Raw genomic sequence first — 24,821 nt, 5'->3', positions numbered from 1 at the left:
AATCGAAGTAGGATGGCTAGAGGGGGCCTTGCTGTTTATGTTTTGGAATGTCTCCCGTACTGTGTTAGACGTGACCTGTCAAGAAATGTAGAAGGAATTTTTGAATCCATATTTATTGAGATTAGAACCCAAGCTAAAACTTTGATTGTTGGTAATATATACCGTTCTCCTAGTGGGTAGTTTCCTCTTTCCTTCAGGTTGTTGATAAGGTTTTGGAAACAATCCAACTTCATTCATGTGAACTTGTTGTTATGGGTGACTTCAACCTTAATTTGTGTGACCGGAGGTAATCCTCGTCCTTGGATTTTCTTTCAACAATGCTCGCTAGTGGAATATACCTTCTGCATACATTCCAACTCGTATTACTAACACTACTGCATCTTTGCTTGATAAAATTTTTTCATCGTTGACCTTGGTGCAAAGTTTTGTGTTGAGGAGTGATATCTCAGACCATTTTCCTGTTTTTTCCACGTATGATTTTTCCGATGCGTTGCCAAGGAGGAGCCAAGGAACTGGTTTTTCCTCTTTAAAATTTAATGATCAGGGTTTGCATCTTCTGAAGTCACGGTTGCCGGGTTGTTTGTGGAGTATTCTGAAACCGAATTTGATTTAAATTCTTTGTTAAATTCTTTTTATGATTCTTTGAAAGAAGTTACCATGGATACATGTGTTGCGCCCCAATCGAATCCGGCATCGGAAAGAACAACCCCTTTGAATCCTTGGATGACTCCGGGACTCCTTAAAAGTTGGAGGAAGAAAAATAATACATTGGAAGGCTTACAAGTCCTCTAAGCCATCTTCTCGTGATTCTAGACTTCAACTTTTCAAGCTTATAGAAGAGTTTACACTTCGTTTTGCCGAAAGGCCAAATCGTTATTTTATTACAGAAAATTCTCTGCGTGTGGTAAAGATACTAGGAAGAAGGGCCAGTGATCGAATCTGTTATCAATCCATCTTCTCTGCCTTCTTCCGCCCCTTCAAGCATTGCGTAGGAAGGCGAAAATGTAGAGGGTGAGCTAAAAGTTCAAGATGCGTTTACTTCCTATTTGGCTAATATTGGCAAAACTACAGCCTCTTCTGTAAGTCCTTCTTCTTCTCTACCTGACTTTATGTCTTACCTTGGACCGCCTTGTCCTAAAGAAATGGCATTAGAACCTGCCTCTGAAGCTGAAATAGCCAGAATTGTCAATGGTTTGAGGGGTTCTTCCATCTTCTGGCCCAGACCGAATTCCGACTAAGGTTGTAAAGTTCATTGTTCCTGTCATTATTTCTGCCCTCACGAGACTTATCAATCTTTAATTTGAAAATGGTGTTTTCCCAAGTGCTTTAAACCTTGCTCGCGTAATTATTTGCTTTAAAGGTGGATCAAGGAATGATCCTGCAAATTATCGTCCCATATCCCTTTTATCGGTGTTTAGTAAAATATTTGAAAAAGCTATGCTTTCTCGACTTCTTAATTTTCTTAATTCTAAACACTTTTTTCATGATTTTCAATTTGGTTTTAGGGCGAAGCACTCAACTGAGTATGCATGTGCAACTCTCTTGAATTATTTACATTCAGTTCTTGACTCTGGTCTGATACCTGCTGCTCTTTTTCTCGATGTAAGAAAAGCATTCGACTCATTAACACACAAGATTCTTCTGAGGAAACTGTCCCATATTGGTGTAAGAGGGAATGCTTATTCTTGGTTTCTATCATATTTAACTGGTCGAGTCATCTCGGTTGATCTGCAATTTTCTAACCTTTCGGGAATAGAGTTTGGCGTTCCACAAGGATCTGTAATTGGGCCAATACTCTTTTTAATCTATGCCAATGACCTTATTAATGCAGTTCAAAATTTAAAACCTACCATTTGCTGTCGTCTTTGTCAACCAGCATCCGTCATTAATTTTGACACGAGTTCGTCCTTACCGGATGCACTTATTGCTTTTGCTGATGACAGTACTCTTGGCACAGCTGGTAGAACTAAGTCTGATCTTAGTTCAAAGATAAATGCCCTTTTTGAAAGAGTTTTGATTAAATGAAAGTCTCCAGGAGTCTTGGAATCCTTAGAAATCTTAAATGCATATTTCCAGGTTCGATTCTTAGAATCTTGTTCTACAGCCTTGTTCAGTCTTATGTTTCATATTGTTCTGTTATTTGGATGTCAACTTTTCCCTCGTCTCTGATGCCACTTTCAACTTTAAGGACTCTTATTAAAGAAACTAACCGATCTTCACTTAAACCCTTGCTTGATTTGAAATCTCTCTATTTTCTTTCTTGTTCTTCTTTCATATTTTTACAGTTGTACGGCCGTCTTCCTGCTGCTCTATGTAATAATATATCTTTTGTTTCTGATCAATCAACTTATCATCTTCGCACTTCCAGCAGTTTCCAGATGCTTAATATTTTACCGGTGAGGTTCGAATTCAATCCTTTAACAACTCGCAACCTGATCTGGAAAACGCTCACTGTGTTTGAATGAAGTTGCCGTCCATTTCGTATGTTACGGAATTATGCTAGAAATTTTCTGGTTAATAATTAAGTTTTTTTTTCTTTTTTTTTATGTTTATCATTGTAACTTATAATTTTTTTTTTTATCTTATGATTTCTCTTGTGTTGAGTCTCTTAAAGGTGTGAATGTGTGATGTTGAAAATGTTTTTGTTTTTTAAGTGTTTGTTTCATTTTTGTTTCTCCCTTGTTTTTTTCCTGGCCATAGAGCCTTACATTGGGGAGTTTATATTGAAGTGTATTTTGTTGAGTTTATTGATTGAATAAAATTGATTGATTGATTGATTGTGCAAAAACACTTAAAAAAAGACATTTTCAATTTTAATTTTGCATTTTGGCTTTTGTCTTTCCTCATATTTCTTTATTGAAAAATACATTTATAATTTATAGTGATTTATAAATAATCTATTTTAATTGTTATTAATATTCCTAAGGATTTTTTTTTTAACCGAAAACAGAAGAAATGGTACAGGCACAAATAATAATTTCCGTTTTCAATTTCCATTTTGGTTTTTCAATTTCTTTCATTACTTTTCTTTAGTTCCCTTTAACTTGCATTTTATAGTGGGTTGTAAAATATCATAACTTTTATCACTAGTATTTCTAAGATTTTTTTAAAAACAGAATCAAGCAGAAATTATACAGGCAAACTCTTATACAAATAATTTGTCTCGCTTTTCCTTTTTTTCCTTTTTGGGTTTTCCTTTTTTCTTTCTATTTCTGTACTCCACATTTATTTGTGCTTTATAGTCGGTTATAAATAAATTATTATGAGTATTTCTGACAATTCCTCAAGCCTCAAGCAAGATTTGTAAAGCCACAAGCTCTTGCACAATAGCAATTTCAATTTTCAATTTTCGTTTTCTTTTTTTCTTTCCTTATAGGCGTTCCCCAGGGCAGTGCCTTGGGATCTACGCTTCTTAATCTCTACATAAGTGACATGCAACCTTGCAAGCCCTCTGCATCACATTGCCGACGACACCACGACACTCATAGCCATCCCAAAACAGAAGACCCAAACCATGCCTCCCAGCCCCTACAGACGGATATTTTGGAAATTGAAAAGTGGTCCGATGCAAGGATGGTCAGTATCAATGCATCAAAACAAAGGAGCTGCTGATCTCCTGATCGAAAGTGCCGCTTATACATCCCAACTTCATCTTCACGAATGAAGTTATAAAGAGAGTCGACGAGCTTCGTCTCCTTGGAATCCACTTCTCGAAATCTCCCTTCAAAACGCCACTTTTATCTTCTTAGATTTTCCTGTGCAAGTAAGCTGAGGATCAGTCTTGGCCGCAAAAATCACCCACTCTCTTGCTCGATCATCCCACTTTACAAGTCATGCATCAGACCCAGTGCCGAACCCCAGACTGCTGTACGCAGGTGCTCCGAAAACGTCATTAGCACCACTTCAACAGATTCAGAATAGGGCTAGTAGGAAAAGGTTCAGTCGTTCCCATGACTCTCTCGAGTCTGCTAGTGGAAATTTTGATGTAGTGTCGATGGCTGTTTTCTACAAGTACATAAGTTCAGCTCCTTCTGTGAAGCCTTCTCGTGGTGTGCTCCCCTCTGACCAACCGACAAGACAGACATAAAAGGACACAGTTCGGTCTAATTATCTTAGGGTTGAGATGCCAAGAAGAGAGTACTTGAAGAATAGCTTCATTCGACGTTGCACTTTGACTTGGAACGATCTTTCTGGGGACGTTATTCCTAAACGTCCTCTGTCGACTCCTTCAAAAGAAGATTCAACAGTCAGCTAAAACCTTGTGATCGATTAATGTAAAAGACTAGTGGCAAATCAGACATTCAAATGTGCCAGACGCAGCAAGTTTAGGAATTGGAAAAAAAAAAAAATTTCATTGCTACTCTTTTACTTGTATTTTATTGTCGGTTATATATATAATATTTTTTATTGTCAATGTCTTTAAGAATTTTTTTTCAGGAACACAAAAGCGAGCAGAAACTGTACAACTAAACTCTTACACTAATTATAATAAATGAACTCTTTCCTTCGATCCTAAGTTGTTTTTAGAATACCACAAATGGAAAATAGCTTTTATTTTCTCACTGCAAAAAAATGGCTACCAATACTATTCGAAAAAATGGACTTGGAAATGGAAAGGAAATGGATTTCACAATAATTTCATCTTTAGAAATTATGGAAAAGACACACCCTTGTTAATGGATTAGCAAATAGAAATATCCAAAATTTCATCAATAGTAAGTCACTTCTTCTGTGACAGAAGCTACATAAGAAGTCAATTTAGAAAGCATTTGTCAATAGTTTCTAAGCTGAAATTCGTCTTAGAAACAAAACCGAAAATAATTCCCATCCTAATGATAGAAGTGGTTCTTAAGTATTTCAACAACATTTGTTTGAAAGGATTTTACATATTCTTGTTTTGATTTTCAATATAATGTATATTGATAATTCATCATATAAAACAATTTTCTCTGATCCTTGTAAAATGAGTAGGCTATTTTTATTATTATATATGTTTTTTATTCTTAACGTCTGAGAGGCTCTGACACTGACGTCATCTAATTTATTTTCATTGTATGAATAAAATTAATAATTCATTTTAATAAATAAATTTTTAATTAACATTAAAAATAATATATACATATTTTTTCCGTTAATTTTTTTGTTCAATAAAAATGATTAGTCGCATATGTAAAGACAAAGAATTTTGTCCCAATTCTTTAAAAACAACCCCTGAAACACAAATGTTGTTTAATTAGAACTATAGGAAGCTTTTTCAAAAGGACTAAAAAACTCTAGCGTTAAGAGCGAGGTATTGAGGAGGAGGCATCCCCTCCATACCCGTAATAATTTCAGTTCATTTTAAGTTTTAATGTCGCTCCTTAATTTCAGTTGAAAAAACTGATTTTTTTAAAATTTAATTTCAAAAGACACAACATTTCCTCCATGATTTTGCTGTTGAATATATTGGACTCATTTCAAGAGAGTCATTACACAGAAATAGAGAGGTGGAGGTAAAATGTGTTCTTCAAAATATACGGAGAGGGGCAATTTTGTTGAAAAAAGAAAGGTATTTTCGATGAAAATATAAAAGTAAGGGGGAGGGGCAAAAAATCTAGAGGCGATCTTTGTCATTCTAGATTTATTGCTCGACATTAGAATTTGATGTGAGCATGGGCGCCCATATGGGGGGGGGGCAGGGGGGGATCCCGCCCCCCCCCCCTGGCTGAATGATGCTGCCTTATTTTTATATTTTTGTTCTGAGATTTCTATTTTATAGTATTAAAAGTGCCAATTAGATGAGGTTTGCCTCCCCAGGAATTCAGCTTATGGGCGCCCATGAATGTCAGTGAATAAAAAAATAGATTTATGCTTCTATATGACATGGGTCCGGTGTATTCCCCCAAAAATCTCCTCACCCCGCGATAAATAATATAAGCTTCAATAGGCTTAATGTTACACATCAAAGGCTACGAGCCTGAGAAAATTTGCATTATTCTTGAAAAATGGTGGAAAACGGTGAAAGGATCGTACCCCTTGGTAGACCCATAATTTGGGTGAAAAATTGGTTATTGTATCAAAAATATAAGAAAGAACTATTACAAAAATGAACGAGACGCATAATAATTTCGATATCTATTGTTTCATAGTCCATTTGGTCAATATTATCTCCTAGTTTCCTTTGAAGAGCAAGTTCACGTATTTTGTAATATAAATACATAGAAATAGCATCGAAACTGACCAAAATCGTATCTTTTCTTATTTAAAGGTATTTTAATTTTTCAACAAAGTGAACTGAATTTTTTGTGTATGAGTTTTTACTGAGGACGGTTGAGTGGAGGTCTCAACTGAAATATTTGAATTTTTTTCTTCTGTTTTTCACTGGCGGTTATTGTCCCCGTTTTTCTCTTTTTTGCGATTTTTTGGTTTTGTCATGATTAGCCAGTGTGGTCTCTGAAATTATTCTCGCCTTTTTCACCTTTGTGCCAGCAGGCATATGAATATAAATATGGTATGCTACAGAGAAAATTATTGTTGCAATGGGAGCTGTGCTTTTACCCATCACCACTCTAGCACAAATAATAATACTCTAGCACACCACTCTAGCACAAAATACCCATCACCACTCTAGCACAGATCAAAAATATTCCCAGGAATTAAGAGCGGTTAGATATCAATTCAACCATGAAATCTAACTACTGAACGATATCCTGATCTCGTCAGAAATCAGCTCTAAAGCAATCAGGCCGTAGTGTCAAAACTAAAACGAGTTAAATTTCATATATGTTCTCTGTAACACTGCTCTACAAACAAAACCAATACCTTCTACAATTATCCAAATGCAAGAAAAGTATCATGTTTGTGAAACAGAGAAAGAGGCTAACTCATAATCATACTTTTACTGCCAAAACAACTACAAAGTTACTGGACACGTTCAAGTCTCTTTTTTTTAAACAAATGCTACAAACAAACAAAGCTCCACAAAATAACACTGTATTCTACGAATATTCAAGTACCGGAGAAGTCTCTTGTCTTTGAGACAGAGAAAAAGGCTATCAGTGACAAGTCCATGCTTACACTGGCAAAATAATGACGCAGTTGCTGGACACGTTCGAGTCTCTGTTTTTGAGACAGAGAAAGATGTTATCAGTGACAAGTCGATGCTTACACTGGCAGAATAATGACGCAGTTGATGGACACGTTCGAGTCTCTGTTTTTCAACAACAAATACAAACAAAAGATTGTCTTCTACAAACATTCAGATACAGAGAAAGTACCGTGTTTTTGAGACAGAGAAACCGACTATAAGTGCGGTGGCACTTCTAGGCCTGGGTAGGGGGGACTGCCACCTCCCCCTAGTTTTTTTTCACATCTGACACTAAATTCCTATTATTTTTTATTTTTACACTCCTATAAAGGTACCTAATTGACTAAAAAATTGTCGCAATTGTAATTTTTGTATACCTTGGCCGCCCAGTTTATGAGGCCCAAAATCGTTACTTTACCAGTAACAAGTCATTAATTTTTACTGTCAAAGTAACGACAAAGTCCCTGGAGACGTTCAAATACGTTTTTAATGTTGACAACCGCTTCACTGCAATCTTCTGATTACACAAAATCTTCTATTCATACGCAGTCTAGTTTCAGTAGTGAACTTATTTATTCAACAGCAAGAATATAGACCAGTAGACACATTTATATTTATTATTCAAAACTCTTCTATACTTTTGAAATACATCTCTTGTTCCAAATCCCGAGTTTGTCACCTGCTCCTAGTACTCAGACGATCGTTGCGTATAAGCTTTCCAGTTTGACCTTTGCCCAAATTGAGAATCCCTACAGAACACTAGAAACTTGCCTCTTGGGAACTTCCAGAAGCCGTCTTATTCTAATAGCTTTACTAATTCTGTTTAACTTAGGAATAGGGCAATGGAAAGAAATGTTTATTATTTACGTGGTAGATGACTCACTTATTGGTTTATCTTTAGAAAAGTAAGAGAAAATTCGAATGACAAGGTCACAGTGGCGTTACTTGAAGATAAGGGAGTGTGTCCTCACCTAGTAGCCCCAGATCACAAAAATTTAGGAGGGGGTTGCAATGATTTTTCAATTTTCTTTTAAATGAAGAAGCAAAAAGGTGTCTTTAAAAATCTTGGAGGAGGGGTATTTTTTGTTTTCATCGTTTTTGTTTGTGAAAATATGGAAAAAAGGTGTTTTCCAAAATCTAAGGATTGATCACCCATTCCCCCAGTCCCACTAACTGGCGGCTCTGTTCCCGCGAATTTTGGCTTGATAATCATGAAATGAATACTGTCAATCAGAGATGGCATTGCGAGAGATCAATTGTAATATAGGGTATGTAAAAGAGATAATCTCTTATAATACCACCCTACAATTTGTCTGTGACTTACTTCTTTGGCAGAAAAAAAGTAAATTATATCAAAATAACATTTTTTCGAGGTGATGACTTTGATGACTTCGTTTTAACACGTTATCAAAGAGAGTTTACGAGATACTCATACTCAGGCTAAAAAAAATCCCTTAAACAGGTAGGGTTACAGCATTGCAACGGGCTTTCACCTTTTAAATTTCCATGTTCAGCATTCCACAAAGATTTTTTCTTTGATTAGAAGAAAAAAGGAAAACTTTTGGAAACATTCTATACAATTCACCCTTATCCTCTTAAGAAGCATGGACTAAAACGGGAGCAAACACTGCATCTATTAATGTGGTGGCTCTGAATCCTAATATTTGTTGATATTAACGTACTTACTGCATGTTGGTCTTCCCATACTCGCTATAGACGACAGATTCTCCTAGAAAGTTCAGGAACTATCATTGGACCACGAATTCTGAAATCTAGGGTGCTTTTAAAGTAAAAAAAAATAAAATAAAATGTGTATTAAGGTATCATGCTTTGCTTTATCCCCCCCCCCCTCGGTGACCATGCTTCGGGAGTTTTCAGTAAAGCATTAGTTTGGTAGAATTCTAAAAATACAAGGAAATATAATGAGTCACTTAAATCGAGCTACTTTTATGCATATATTTCGCATAGGCTGAGACGCAATATATTTGTTCGGTTTAAGTTCATTTCGCTCTTCCCATCAGAGAACCTTTTTTTCCCCCACTCGAGTGCCATTGCCTTTATTACTTATTTTCATTCCTGCTTTGTTTCTCACGGGGTGAAATTTGCGAATTTATTAACTCGTGTTTAAACATACATACAGGGGGGAGGGAGGGAAGTGTTTTTTGGAAACCCCCTTCAAAAGAAGTTCTCACTTCCCTTACATCTTTCCCTGACATCCCACCCCATTTGGGGGCCACCTGCCTGTCGCTTGGCCCTACATGGTTGCCCGACAAGGACAATCTTGGGCAATCTGCCATTCTTTATCCGCAGAACGTGTCCTAGTCATTTCAACTTTTCCCTCATTATAACCCTAGAAAGCGACATTGATCCACTTTTTTCATACAGCTTACTGTTTGAGATACGGTCAGTCAGTCGGGTAACTAAAACAATTCATCGGGAATTTTTCTGGAAAACGTCTAGCAAATCCTTCTCGTTTTTTCGAAGCACCCACGCTTCAGCACCATACCTGACCATTGGCATCCGACCCCTTGCCTATATTGGGTGGCCTATGGGGGATATTTTACTCTCCCCTTGAGCGTCTCACCACCAAGTGTACGAGAAGTCATTTAAATTCAAAAAGTATAAAACAAAGGAACACAAGATACAAATTCCAGGTAATCTATTTTTCCAGATAGTATTTGCACAAAAGCCTCATATTATTTAAAATCGCTTAGATTAGACTTTTGACTTTAGAGAACTTTCTAACTTAGAATCCTAGAATTAGTATCTAACAAACAATTCAACCAGATTCTAAGAACTTTCTATTTCCCTTTTTAGAAAGGAAATGCAGAGAAATCCTTTTTTGTCGATTGGAAGTGAAATTAGGGGATGAGATGGCAAAGAACATGGCAATGGAATTGATCAAGCTCATGGATATCAAACAGTTCGTGTAACAAACTGGAAGTAAGGGGCTCCTCGGCCCAATTGTAACCGAAACTCTAAAAACTAAATTTTGATAAAACAAAAAATAAAAACAAAAAAAGATACATAAAAAAAAATAGCCTTTTGGTGCTTATGTTAAATATATAAGAATTATCGAATTTAATATTTTCCATCAACAGTTACAATCCCGAGAAAGTATGCTTGATTTCCGAAAAAGGTGGATATGTGATTAGTTTCGCCCCCTTGTCAATACCTCGCTCTTTAAGCTTAAGTCTTTTAGTACTTTCATAAGAGCTATTTATTCTAATTAACGACATTTGTGATTAAGGAGTCATTCTTAGAAAATTGTAAAAAAATTCAAACTTTAGCGCAAAGAGCGAGGTATTGACTAGGGGGGCAAACCCGCCTTATATATGCAATAAAAATATACGAATATAGAAGTTCGTTACGTAAGTTAGTTCTTAAGTTACGTATATTTGTTTTTAATAAAAACGTTCGTAAATAAAATTAAACAACTTTCGAGAAAGCCATTTATCCAAAAAAAGTAAAATTAATATGCAAATTTCATTTTAATCATTCATGTACGGTGAGCTAAAATCAAAACCTGCATTATAAAAAACGATCAGGAATTAAATAAAAAAAACAAGTTTTTCTAACTGAAAGTAAGGAGCGACATAAAAACTTAAAACGAACAGAAATTATTCCGTACATGAAAGGGGCCGTCCCCACCTCAACGCCTCGCTCTTTACGCTAAAGTTTTTTATTGTTTTAAAAAATAAAGTTGTGAGACAGAGTCAAACTTTAGCGTAAGGAGCGTGGCATTTAGGAGGGGATAGCCCCTTTTATATACGGAATAATTTCTGTTCGTCTTAAGTTTTAATGTCACTCCTTACTTTAAGTTAAGAAATACCTGTTTTTTTTATATTTAATACTACCAAGGTAAGTAAAGCTGCCCACCTGATCAATCTTTTCATTACCCAGTGTCACCTTTTCATATTCACTTATTCCTAACCTTAGTGACTTAGTCTTCTTAACATTAATTTTCAAACCTTTTCTAGCACCCTGAACTCGCAAATCCTCTAAAAGTTTATTCAGTTTGCTCAAACTTTCCTCTAGGATGCTTAAATCATCAGTAAAATCTAAGTCCAGGAGACAATTTCCTCCCCATTTGATTCCGTGGTCTCCCAGTGCCTTTCCTGTGCTCCTTAAGACAAAGTCCATCAAAATAATCCATATAAAGCAGGAAAGAACACAACTCTTCTTAACTCCTGATTTAGTACGAAACCAGCTGCTAACCTTAACCGCAGCAGTGTTATCAAACAGTTCGTGGTAACGAACTGTAAGTAAGGAGCGACCCGGCTCAATGGTAACCGAAACTCTAGAAAATGGAATTTTGATACCAATAGATACATCAAAAGAATCAGATTTTAATGCTGATTTCAAATATATAAGTTTCATCAAGTTTATTCCTACCCATCGAAAGTTGCTGCAGAGTTTTAAAGCTCCTATCTACAAAACTGTGGAATTTTGCATTTTTTACCAGAAGAAAGATCACGGATGCGTGTTTTTTTATTGTTTTTTTTTTTTTTTTCCAGGGGTGATCATATCGACCCAGTGGTCCTAGAATATCGTGGGAGGGCTCATTAGAACGGAAATTAAAATTTCTAGTGCCCTTTTTAAGTGACGAAAAAAAATGGAGGGCAACTAGGCCCCCACCCACGCTCATTTTTCCCCAAAGTCATCCGATCAAAGTTTTGAGATAGCCATTTTCTTCAGCATGGTCGAAAATATGATAACTATGTCTTTTAGGATGACTTAATCCCCCGAAGTCCCCGTGGGGGGAGGTCTGAAAGATATGAACTTTACCCAATGTTAACATATAGTATTGGTTATTGGGAAGCATACAGAAGTTTTCAGGGGGTATTTTTTCTGGTAGTGGGGGCGGGGGCCGGGGGTTATGTGGGAGGATCTTTCCATGAAGAAATTTTTCACGGGAGAAGGGACATTGCTATGAAGGGGGTGCCGGATTTCCCAGCATCATTTAAAAAAAAGATCAGAAATTATATATAAAAAGACAAATTTTTCAACTGAAAGTAAGGAGCAACATCAAAACTTAAAACGACAGAAAACATTATGTATATGATTGGGTTCACCCCCTAGTAAATACATCACTCTTTAAGCCAAAGATATTTTAGTACTTTTATAAGAGCTATTTATTCTAATTAACGGCATTTGTGATTAAGGGGTCATTTTTGAAGAATTGGAACAAAATTCGAACTTTAGCTTAAAGAGCAAGGTATTGACTAGGGGGCGAACCCTCTAATATCCGTATTAAAAATATATGAACAAAACAGTTCGTTACGTAAGTTAATTCGTAAGTTACATATATTTATCATAGGCAGCGCCCCCCCCCCACGCCCATCATTCCCCCAAATACATCCAATCAAAATTTTCAGATAGCCATGTTGTTCAGCGTAGTTGATTTCCAGATAGAAAACATGTTTTTGAGGAGGACACTCCCCCACAACCCTCAGGACAAGGGTTGTAAGGTAAGCCCTGGGGGCATATAAGTTTTTTATAGAAGGTTTTCTCTTAGAAACTTCAAAAACGACTAAATAGATTGGAAATTCTAAGTGCTATTGCACTTTTTAATAGTCGGAAGTGATTGGAGGGTTACTAACCCCCCTCCCACGACCATCATTCCCCCAAACACATCCAGTCAAAATTTTGAGATAGCCAGTTTGTTCAGCGTAGTTGATTTCCAGATAGAAAATATATTTTTGAGCAGGACACTCCCCCACAAACCTCAGGGCAAGGGTAATAAGTTATGCCATGGTGGTATATAAGGTTTTTATAGAATGCGTTGTCGTAGAAACTTCAAAACAGGCTCATTCGATTTGAAATTCAAATGGCTAGAGCCCATTTTAATAGTCGAAAGTGATTGGAGGGCAACTGGCCCCCCCACGCCCATCATTCCCCCAAACACATCCAATAAAAATTTTGAGATAGTCATTTTGTTCAGCGTAGTTGTTTTCCAGATAGAAAACACATTATTGAGGAGGACACTCCCCCAAAACCCTCAGGGCAAGGATTATAAGTTATGCCCTGGGGGCATATAAGGTTTTTATAGAAGGCTTTGTCGTAGAAACTTCAAAAGAGGCTCATTCGATTGGAAATTTAAAGGGCTAGCGCCCTTTTTAATAGTCGAAAGTGATTGGAGGGCAACTAGCCCCCCCCCAAACTTCCATCATTCCCCCAAACATATCCAATCAAAATTTTGAGATAGCCATTTTGTTCAGTGTAGTTGATTTTCAGATAGAAAATATGTTTTTGAGGAGGACACTCCCCTACAACCCTCAGGGTAAGGGTTTTAAGTTATGCCCTGGGGGAATATAAGGTTTTTATAGAAGGCGTTTTCGTAGAAACTTCAAAACAGGCTCATTCGATTGGAAATTCAAAGGGCTAGTGCCCTTTTAAATAGTCGAAAGTGATTGGAGGACAACTAGCCCCCCTCGCCCATCATTCCCCCAAACACATGCACCCAAAATTTTGAGATAGCCATTTTGTTCAACGTAGGCTAGTTGATTTCCAGATAGAAAATATGTTTTTGAGGAGGACACTCCCCCACAAGCCTCAGGGAAAGGGTTTTAAGTTATGCCCTGGGGGCATATAAGGTTTTTATAGAAGGCGTTGTCGTAGAAACTTCAAAAGGGGCTCATTCGACTGGAAATTCAAAGGGCTAGTGCCCTTTTTAATTGTCAAAAATGATTGAAGGGCAACTAGCCCCCCCTCCCTCCCCCCGTGCCCATCATTTCCCCAAAAACATCCAATCAAAATTTTGAGAAAGCCATTATGTTCAGCGTAGTTCATTCCCAGATAGAAAATATGTTTTTGAGGAGGATACTCCCCCACAACCCTCAGGGCAAGGATTTTAAGTTATGCCCTGGGGGCATATAAGGTTTTTAGAGAAGGCGCTGTCGTAGAAACTTCAAAAAAGGTTCATTTGATTGAAAATTCAAAGGGCTAGTGCCCTTTTTAATAGTTGAAAGTAATTGCAGGGCAACTAGCCCCCCTATGCCCATCATTCCCCCAAACACATCCAATAAAAATTTTGAGATAGCCATTTTGTTCAGCGTAGTTGATTTCCAGATAGAAAATATGTTTTTGAGGAGGATACTCCTCCACAGCCCTCAGGGCAAGGGTTTTAAGTTATGCCCTGGGGACATATATGGTTTTTATAGAAGGAGTTGTCGCAGTAACTTCAAAAAACGGCTCATTCGATTTGAAATTCAAAGGGTCCATTCAAACTTTACTGAAAAAATACAAATGAATGTGTATTGTCAGTTTAATATAGATATACTGATATTTAGTAATCAAAATGTTAATATTATTTGATTTATTTAAGTTATAAAAGTAAAAACATTAATTTTTTGTCAGTAAAGTACAAATTTTGTTCTGGCCTTGTGAAGGCATAGAGGTTTGGCATCCAACTTATGTTAATTTCTGCTCTTTTTGAGTTTGACTCGGTTAATTATTGTAATTGCTGTTCGTTTTGGGTTTTATTTATTTATCAATGCTGATTTGTGGTAGTTTCACGCTTGGTAGATTATTTGATTTTATTTTTGCTCATTTTTTGTTTAATGACTTGACTTGACTTGACTTGCTTTATTTACTACTAATTACTACTTTTCTTTGAACAACTTATTTTGTGGAAAAAGTTTTTTTAAATTAATTACTAATAAAAACATTCGTAAATAAAATTAAACAAGTTTCGAGAAAGCCATTTAACCAAATAAAAGTAAAATTAATATTCAAATTTTCTTTTAATTATTCATGTACGGTGAGCCAAAATCAAAACGTGCATTAATTCAAAAACGTTGAAAAATTAAATAAAAAAAACAAGTTTTTTTAACTGAAAGTAAGGAACGACGTTAAAACTTAAAACGAACAGAAATTATTCCGTATATGAAATGGGCTGTCCCTTCCTCAACACCTTGCTCTTTACGCTAAAGTTTGACTTTCTCACAACTCTGTTTTTTTTTTAAATAAAAAACTTTACCGTAAAGTGCGAAGAGTTTAGGAGGGGACAGCCCCTTTCATATACGGAATAATTTCTGTTCGTTTTAAGTTTTAACGTCGTTCCTTACATTCAGTTAAAAAACTCGTTTTTTTTTTATTTAATTCTCATACAAAGCACTAATCACTTTAATGTATTTGTCTGGTATACCATACAAGGACAAGACCTTTACTAAAGCTCTTCTATCAACAGAATCGAACGCTTGCTCATAATCTATGAAACTGAGGACCAAAGGTGTTTGAAAACTCAGGCAATTCTCAATTATCAAACAGTTCGTGGTAACGAAAGGTAAGAAAGGTAAGTAACGTGGTAAGAACGGAGCGACCCGGCTCAATAGTAGCCGAAACTCTAAAAAACGGAAATTTGAAACCAATAGATACATCAAAAGAATCAGATTTTAATGCTGATTTCAAATATACAAGTTTCATCAATGTTTAATCGTTTAGTTCTACCCATCAAAAGTTACGCGCCTGAGAAAATTTGCCTGATTTTTGAAAAAAGGAGAAACACCCCCTAAAAGTTATAGAACCTTAATGAAAATCACACCATTAGATTCAGCGTATCAGAGAACCCTACTGTAGAGGTTTGAAGCTCCTATCTGCAAAAATGTGGAATTATGTATTTTTTTCCAGAAGAAAGATCACGGACGCTTGTTTATTTGTATTTTTTTTTTTTCCCAGGGGTGATCGTATCGACCCAGTTGTCCTAGAATATCGTAGGAGGGCTCATTCGAACGAAAATTAAAAATTCTAGTGCCCTCTTTAAATGACCCAAAAAATCTAGGCCCCCTCTAACGATCATTTTTTTTCTCCAAAGTCACCTGATCAAAATTTTGAGATAGCCATTTAGTTCAGCATGGTCGAAAATATAATAAATATGTCTTTTAGGACGATTTAATCCCCCAAAGTCCCCGGGGAGAGGGCTGAAAGTTATGAACTTTACCCAATGTTTACATATAGTATTGGATATTGGGAAGTATACAGCCGTTTTCAAGAGGGATTTTTTCAGGTAGTGGGCGGGAGGGTCGGGGGGCTATGTGGAAGGATCTTTCCATGAAGTAAGTTTTCATGGGGGAAGGGACATTGCTATGAATGGGGCACCGGATTTTTCCGGCATTATTTAAAAAAAAACGATCAGAAATTAAATAAAAACAAGTTTTTCAACTAAAAGTAACGAGCAACATCAAAACTTAAAACGAAAAGAAATTATTACGTATATGATTGGGTTTGCCCCCTAGTTAATACTTCGCTCTTTAAGCCAAAGATTTTTTAGTACTTTCATAAGAGCTATTTATTCTAATTAACGGCCTTTGTGATTAAGAGGTCATTTTTAAAGAATTGGAACAAAATTCGAACTTTAGATTAAAGAGCGAGGTATTGAGTAGGGGGAGAGCCCCCTAGTATATATATTAAAAATATATGAATATAGAAGTTCGTTACGTAAGTTAATTCGTAAGTTACGTATATTTATTACTAATAAAAACGTTCGTAAATAAAATTAAACAACTTTCCAGAAAACCATTTAACCAAATAAAAGTAAAATTAATATGCAAAGTTTGTTTTAATTATTCATGTACGGTGACCTAATATCAAAACCTGTATTAATTCAAAAACTTTCAAAAATTAAATAAAAAAAAAAGTTTTTTTTAACTGAAAATAAAGAGTGACATTAAAACTTAAAACGAACAGAAATTATTCCGTATATGAAAGGGGCTGTCCCATCCTCAACGCCTCACTCTTTATGCTAAAGTTTGACTCTTTGTCACAACTCTATTTTTTTAAAACAATAAAATCTTTAGCGTAAAGAACGAGGCGTTGAGGAGGGGACAGCCCCTTTCATATACGGAATAATTTCTGTTCGTTTTAATTTTTAATGTCGCTCCTTACTTTCAGTTAAAAAAACTTTTTTTTTTATTTAATTAACCTAAGAGTGAAAATTTGTTCGACACATCCTCTATCTTTTCTAAAACCGCATTGTTCTTCTCTTAAAACTTTGTCTACGGCATCTCTCAGTCTAAAAATTATCATATTAGTCTAAATAGTATCATATTGTTTAATATTTTTATAAATGATGTTGTTGATTTTCTAGAGAATAGATGGGCTTCAAAAGTTAGTCTAGGGACCCATAAACTATCACTTTTATTATTTGAAGATGATATTGCTTTGGTGGCTAGTACACCGCAAGAACTGCAGACGCTTCTGAGTCTGATAGAAGAATATTTGCAGATGAAAAAATTAAGGCTGAATGTTGAAAAGATTGAAGTTGTTATTTTAAAAAAAAAGGAAAGCAAGTGGCGAAGATAATTATAGATTTAAAATTAATAATAAGGAACTGAAAGTAAGTAAAAGAATAAAATATTTAGGATTTGTTTTATCGGAAAATGAAAGTTTAAAGAGTCATGTTGATGAAAAAATTAATTGAGCAAAGTGGCCATGTCTGCAATTTTTAGAAATCCGACGATAATGGGGATTAAAAACCTAAAAATGCATAAAAGAATATTTAATACACAAATTTTACCTGTCATAGGATATGGAGCAGAGATTTGGGGCGGAGAAGTGGCACAGAAGTTGGAGTCCCTCCCGCTCCAGTATTATAAAAGACTGTTTGGATTACATCAGACAACTCATTCACAGATTCTGAAAGGCGATATGGGTCTGTTTTCGTTAAAACTATGTAGGTCTATTTTGATGCTTAGATTTTGGTTGAAGCTCATTAGGTGTAATGAAGATAGACTAGTAAGAGCTGCTTATTATCAGATGTTCAGTTATGGTTCGAAAACGTCGTGGCCATCCCAAATTAGGTCATTACTAGAAAGAGTGAGAACGCCTTACTTATGGAATGACGGTTTTGGTTCCCGTGATCTACCAACAAATTTAGGAAGCCAAGTATGATCTATCTTATGGGGTGAAGAAACTCAGTATTGACAAAGACTGATTTTAAACTCCACTGCATTGAATCATTTTAATGAGGTTAAATAAAGTCTTGAAGAGGACCTTTATTTCAAATTTAATTAACCGAATATCAGCTTATGTCAATAGATTCAGCTTAGGGCAAATTGCCTTCCAATCTAAAGCAGGCAAATGGTGTTGGACAGGGGGATAGTACATCCTAATGGTCGGTATGTGTGTCCTCTTTGTAGGGATGAGGACGAAGATTTGGACCATTTTCTCCGAAAGTGCCCGGTGCTCTCTGATTTCAGGGAAAATTACTTACATGGGATTGTTTTGCTGCTTCCTGATATTTTACAAAGTAGTAATCCAACCACAATATTTCGTATTGGTGCGTACATAGAGAAGGGATTAGAAAGAAGGAAAAGATTCTACAATTAATTATTTTTAATTATATGGAATTAAACTTATTTTCTCGATAATTTACCATAAGGTATTTTCTGGTATGTATCATGTTAATGTATGTTTCGTAATTTGTTCTGTTGTGATTTCTTTATTTTTCATAAATTTTTGTGTGTATATGGCTCTTGGGCTTTTGAAATACACGATCTATCTATCTACCTATCTATTGCTAAGTAATTTTCTACCTACAGAAACCAGACTAATGCCTCGATAATCACCACACTCACTTTTATCACCTTTCTTATGAAGTGGCTTAATTAAGGTTTTCCTAAAATCGTTAGGTACTTCCCCTTTTTCAAAAATCATATTCATACTCTTCAGTAACTTATTTCTAACCTCATAGCCCCCATATTTAAGAAACTCATTTACCACCCTATCAGCACCTGGAGCTTTATTATTTTTTAATCCTTTAACAAATCAATTAAAATAATAGGAATAAAAGAATAATTACTTGTACTGTCTGTTTTCCCCGATGGTCCGAAAGAAGTATGGATACTTATCGCGATCTGAAAAGAACGATCCCTCGGCACTATAGCTAATAACAACGGTGCGAAAGTGTTTGGCAACGCCAGCAATAGGTTCAACAGTATTGGAGCAGGCGGGACCTAAAAAATTCATATTTTATTAAAGCAAAAACAAATTAATATTAATCAGAACTTTAATTAAATTAACATTAATATTAAATTAATTTATTGATAATTAAAATAAATGAATTAATTAACAGAGAATAATATAAATAACATATATAATATTGATAATATAAAATAGCATAAAACCATATTTAAATTATGCAAAATAAATCATTAAATTAATATTTAAATACTAATATTAAAACTAATATTGAAACAAAATTAATTAATGCTAAAACAATAATGAATATTTGTCAAATTATATTCTCATATTAACTAAGGTACTAAGATAGATATCTTATTTTAAAGTTTCATCATATTAATCAAAACTAGACTATAAAATCGTATCTTCTGTATACAACCTCGGGTAAACCAAACCTTGGACAATTAAAAATAGATATCTTAATGTTATTGATGATCTCAGTAATTGTAAAGTAGCTTCCTGGATAAGTAAGACCAGCCTCTTGCTGAAAGAAAATGTTAATGGCAATAAACAATAAGAAAGAACTATCCTCCATTAGAGATAGTAACCGTAAGTTTGAAAATTGGAATTTTAAAAACATCTTTTTCTTCATAAACGCATGTATTAAAAGAAAACAAAACGTATAGTAAACGAAAAAATTTTTTACGCCCATTACAAATATTTATAATTCCTCCTAAGTTACCAATCAAATGGACACAGTAGAAGGGGCGAGAGTTTGATCCCGTACCAGTGGTGGATCTAAGGGGAGGGGGTGCTCACCCCCCCCCTAACGTAGTCTAAAGTAATGTAATTTACTTAATTAACGCAAATTTGCGTTAAATAAACTTGCTCCTAACGCAAGTTTATCGGATCAACCTATTTTGCCCCCCCCCCTCCCTAACAAAAATCTTGGATCCGCCCCTGGCCCGTACCCCAACCGAAGTCTTAAGATTTTTTATATTTTTTGTATTCCTTTATAAAAAGCTTATTTTGCATGTTTGTTTAAGTTACAATTAATCTTGAAAAAATTGCTAAAATAAATGTCGAATCTATTTAAAAATTTCATCGTAAGAATCCATACTATAATATAAAACCATGTCATCAATATTCAATCTTTTGGTAAACCATCATTTGAATAAGGCTTAAACCAACAAAATGTACATCCTATTATAGAAAATGAGACCACTTAGAAAAAAAAACAATGGTAGTTTGATTTTGAAGATCCGAAGTAGATCAAAAGTAGATTCCTGTATTAGTAAAGCACATCCTCGTCAAGTTTTCAACCCTTCTAGTGAATGATTCTTGTGTCATTAATAATTTTTGACGTTATCGGTAGTAAGGGGGGGGGGGAAGATGCGATTGAGAGATTTGAGCAACCACATTTGAAATGCAAGTTGCAGACGACAAAAGCGCTAGATTAGACTAAAAAAATTATTTTTTGTTATGTTTCTTAAAATGAAATATTTATGTTAATTTTTTTGTTAATTTGTTCAGCACTAAAAATGAGCTAGGCCTAGACAGTTTCAAAAAGATTCATTTTCAAAATGCTGTCTTTGAGGTCATGCTACTAACGTTAACTCAAAGCATACATTTTTTCGGAAACTCTCTATTAATGCCATTAGCCGTACGACTATTAATGCTATAATCTATTAAAGCCTTAAGCCTTATGACTGGAGTGTAATTTCAAGTTGGAAAACGGCTGACAGACCTTAGAACTTTATTAATGGAGTTCCAAGTGTAATTAGGTTTAGTTCCTTGTTGTCGGAGAACAACGCCGCAGGAAAAGAAATATTTCATAAACCAAGGACTTTCAGGGAAGATTTTATATAAAAAAAAGTCCTTAATAATTCACAAAAAAAACACTCTGGTTTTAAAAAGACGGACGTATTTGACTCTCCAAATTACAGTTCCTTGATAAAAAATATACATAATGAACAAAGTATACAATAAATATATGGTATTAATTCCCAAAAAGGTCTTTGGCTGTAAAGGAGGGGCAAAACATACGAGTCATTTGAAGCTTAATTCAAAGAGGAAAATGAAAAGAAAAAAGAAAAACAGAGAAAAAAGAGCATTATAAAGATTTTCAAAATCACTCAGCAAAAAAAAGAGATTAAATCACTCAACATACTGATTTTAATAGTTACTAACAATCCAAATTGAATGATGGATTTAAGGTAACTGGGGGTATAACCTGACAATCTCGCAATCGCCAGACAATTCAAATAACTTGACTTTAAAAAAATTAGCGTAAGATAAATAGCATCGAACCACAGAAGTATTCTCTCAAACAAATTTAATAGATTTTATCAAAGCTCTGATTCATTTCTTCTATAAGTACTCAGGATGCTCCTACAGGGGCGGGTCCAGGATTTTTTTAGGGGGGGGGGGGGAGGGCAAAATAGGTTGATGCGATAAAAAAAAATTTAGGGTGGGGGGGCCCAAAATGGGTTGATCCGATAAACTTGCGTTATGAGCAAGTTTAATTAACGCAAACTTGGGTTAAATAGGTAAATTACACTACTTTAGACTACGCTAGGGGGAGCCCCCTCCCCTCACCCCCCCTTGTATCCGCCACTGTACTCCTATCTGATAAGAACATCTGAATAAGGCAAACTGTTGCTACTATTATTGGCAAGGGAAGGTGAATAATGATGAATCTGCAGCAACTTAAAGGTTTCTGTTTTCTTAGCACACAAGAAACCATTTACATAAGCTAGAAATAGCACATACCCTAAAACTGATCCCTGGGGGACACCATAATTCACTTCTAAGGGTGAGCGGAAAAGTGGACCAACAGAAATGTATCAACAATTTGAATAAGGCTTAAACCAACAAAATGTATATCCTATTATAGAAAATGAGACCACTTATAAAAAAAAAACTCATGGGTTAAGGAATTAAATGCTTCACGAATATACAGGAATACAACAGCTGAAACTAATCCAGAATCTAACGCAGAATATTACATAAAGAAAGAAAAACAAGCAAAAATGGGGTTTTTATCGGCCAAATGAAAATACTGAAAAAACAAAGCGAATATTTCGAGAGGACAAACGCCTCTCTTCTTCAGCGCGAAACGAAATAATGTAACCAAGGAGCGTGCCGAAAAAAAAACTCGGAAAGTCAATGTGAAAAGAACCAAAAAACCAAAGAAAAAAACCAAAACCTTAAAAGATGAATAAAATTCAATAAAAGCCAAAAATTAAAAGAATTAAAACCAAATACCTAACAACCGTAAAAGCGATTTATTCGCCAATATCCGCGATTTGCAAAAAATCCAAACAATTATAAACTGCCATCAACAGATACTAGCAGACAACTGCCAAAGATAAAGAAACAATTCATTCACTCAAAAAACAAAGCGAACGATCCATTAAATAAGTTGGACAACAATGTCATTTGATTTCGGATTTTAATTATTGTATTTCTTGCAGACATCCTTTGAGACCGAAGACGTTGTTCACGGATTCAATTAGATGACTGGGAAAGTGGTTCAAGGTTTATTTCAGGGATTACTAAAGTATCGGCTTCTCTTTTCGCTTTGTTTTTTCAGTATTTTCATTTGGCCTATAAAAACCCCATTTTTGCTCGTTTTTCTTTCTTTATGTGATGTCAGGCCAATGTGGTTTAAGAAATTATCTTCGCCAGAATATTACAAATTCAAAATGGTCACAAACCCTGTCGGCAGGCACGTCCGCAGGAATTTGTTTCGGGGGGGGGGGCCCAATTTCTTTCGGGGGGGGGGCGAAATCCTTCAAACCCATTATTTTGTGAGAAAAATCAGAAAATTATGGGAAAATGAACAAAATCGTGAGATTTCGGGGGGGCCGGGCCCGGAGGCCCCCCCTGCGTACGTCCCTGCCTGTCAGCCTATGTTATTCACTCAGCGTTAAAATTTGACGCAGATCTCTTTCTGACATACACTTAAGGAATTTGATTTGTTTAAAAATTTACTCGTCTAAAAAGTTGTCCTCTTTATGTATATATTTTAAAGTAAGCAAACATACTTGATACACATTATTCCTATAAAAATTATTTTTCCAGGACAAGCGAAAAGAATGTATATTACGTTTCATATCATAAAGGCCAGCCCCCCCCCCTTTGAGAATGAACTAATACTATAAAGGGCTACTTACGTAATTGATATTCATTATAGCAGTGTGGGGACGCCAACGAAAGTCGTTTCAAGACTTGTCATCTTTTTCTTCGAAAGTTTTGTTTAATTTTCTTATACACTTTTCTGCTATTTGACCAGCTTTTATATAAAAAAAAATGGATTTTTCGAGTAAGCAAAGTTTGACATTTTATTTTACTTTTTTTTTTTTAAGCCCATCAGGGTAAAAGGTAATGACTTAGATAATTAGGAGTTACTTTTTATATAACCTTAATTAATTTTACTAGCTTTCAGGGAATACTAAAGTAGGAATAGAATGTCTCAGATGAACACTTAACGTAAAATCAGCGTCTTAGTTAATATATGGATGAATCAAGGATGTCTGATATTTCATGACTTGTTTTGACAAAAAAAAATTAGACTTTCATGAAATTATAGAGAATATGGGTATTTTTTCTTTACCTTTTTTCAACATCTTAAAAAATGAAAATTTTAAAAAGATTTTAAAACAAAAACTTCAGTCACCAAAAGCTCAGTACATGGTCATTATATTGGATGACCAGTAAACATATTTATTTAGCTATTCCATTGGATGTCACACAAGGGTTTAAAACCGGAGAATACCCTCTCTGACTGGACTATTAACTAAACATAATGTTAAGACAACCTCTCCTTTCCCTTGGGTACAACCTTACATATGGTCATTTAGTCCCTGTTTATTTAATCTGATTTTAATCAAAACACGAAGGAAGCCATTATATTATATTCTTGTTTTTCAAGCTGTTGTATTTAAAATATAGTCTGCTATTTTAATAAAACATACTTTTTAGAGACTGAGGATATTTATTGCCAAGAAACAGTACAAACCTGAAAATTTGCCAATAAGCCATATGGCTTGTGCAGCTATCTTTAGACTACAAGTAGAATACTCCCTGTCCAGACTACAAAACATACAAAATAGATTCCCAACAGCTGTATTGAAGAAAGGGCAATGTTGCAAAAAAAGCACCTGAAACACTTTTTTATGCCAAAAGAAAAAATATTATTAATCATAAGCCACAAAACAGTGTTTTTTCAGCCGCCCGCAAAAATTCGTGTTTTCAGCCGCTTGAGTAGTATAATAAGTAACAGACTCCCGTGTGGAAGGAAGAGCATTGCCAGTCCAAAATGCAGATCTCTTAGACCTTTCAGCTGGATTTCTAACGAACGAAGGATTTCTTTTTCATATTTATTCATACTCATGACAGTGACAATTGACATTCATGCCAATCAAACACGCCAACTTGACTTTCAGGTACATTTGTATGCTGCAAATCACACACTAAAGAGATTCAAATACCAAAAAAAAGATTGTCATGGACAAAAACTGTCAATGAACACTGAAATTGAAGCCAATCACACTCAACCATACCCCATTTAACTTTCAGATACATTTATACTCAGCATATCATAGGCAGCGCGCTAGCGTTGCCTAAGTAAAGAACGATGTGGCAACAATGTTTTTTTTTGTTTTTTTTCTTCGACAGGCACTTCGTATCGAAGGAGTTGTCGTATAAACTTCGAAAAGGGCTCATTCGATTTAAAATTGGGGTGGCTAGTGCCATTTTTAATAATCAAAAATGATTGGAGGGCAATTAGCCCCCCCCCTCCACGCCCACCATTCCCCCAAACACATCCAATCAAAATTTTGAGATATCC

The 24,821-nt window shown here is 35.3% G+C and overlaps 1 protein-coding gene and 1 pseudogene across 1 annotated transcript in view; one reads left to right on the top strand and one right to left on the bottom strand.

The window, feature by feature from the left end:
- The window catches only part of LOC148947203 (uncharacterized), a 180,266-nt gene extending 155,710 nt beyond the window's left edge, over positions 1–24,556 (bottom strand). Inside the window, exons 1-2 of the mRNA XM_089096533.1 lie at positions 24,463–24,556; positions 18,867–19,020 (exon numbers count right to left, since the gene is read on the bottom strand). Of these exons, the coding sequence (XP_088952659.1) occupies positions 18,867–19,020; positions 24,463–24,556 (248 nt within the window). The remainder of the gene's footprint in view (positions 1–18,866; positions 19,021–24,462) is intronic.
- LOC148947204 (uncharacterized) lies at positions 13–2,025 on the top strand (annotated as a pseudogene).
- Positions 24,557–24,821: the final 265 nt, after the last annotated feature.

This window comes from Artemia sp. Qi Xiang Cuo, chromosome 11 (genome assembly GCF_049724085.1).
Source record: "Artemia sp. Qi Xiang Cuo chromosome 11, ASM4972408v1, whole genome shotgun sequence".
Classification (NCBI taxonomy): domain Eukaryota; kingdom Metazoa; phylum Arthropoda; class Branchiopoda; order Anostraca; family Artemiidae; genus Artemia; species Artemia sp. Qi Xiang Cuo.
The sequence above is the reverse complement of the archived record's forward strand: the minus strand, read 5'-3'. Positions and strand labels throughout refer to the sequence as shown.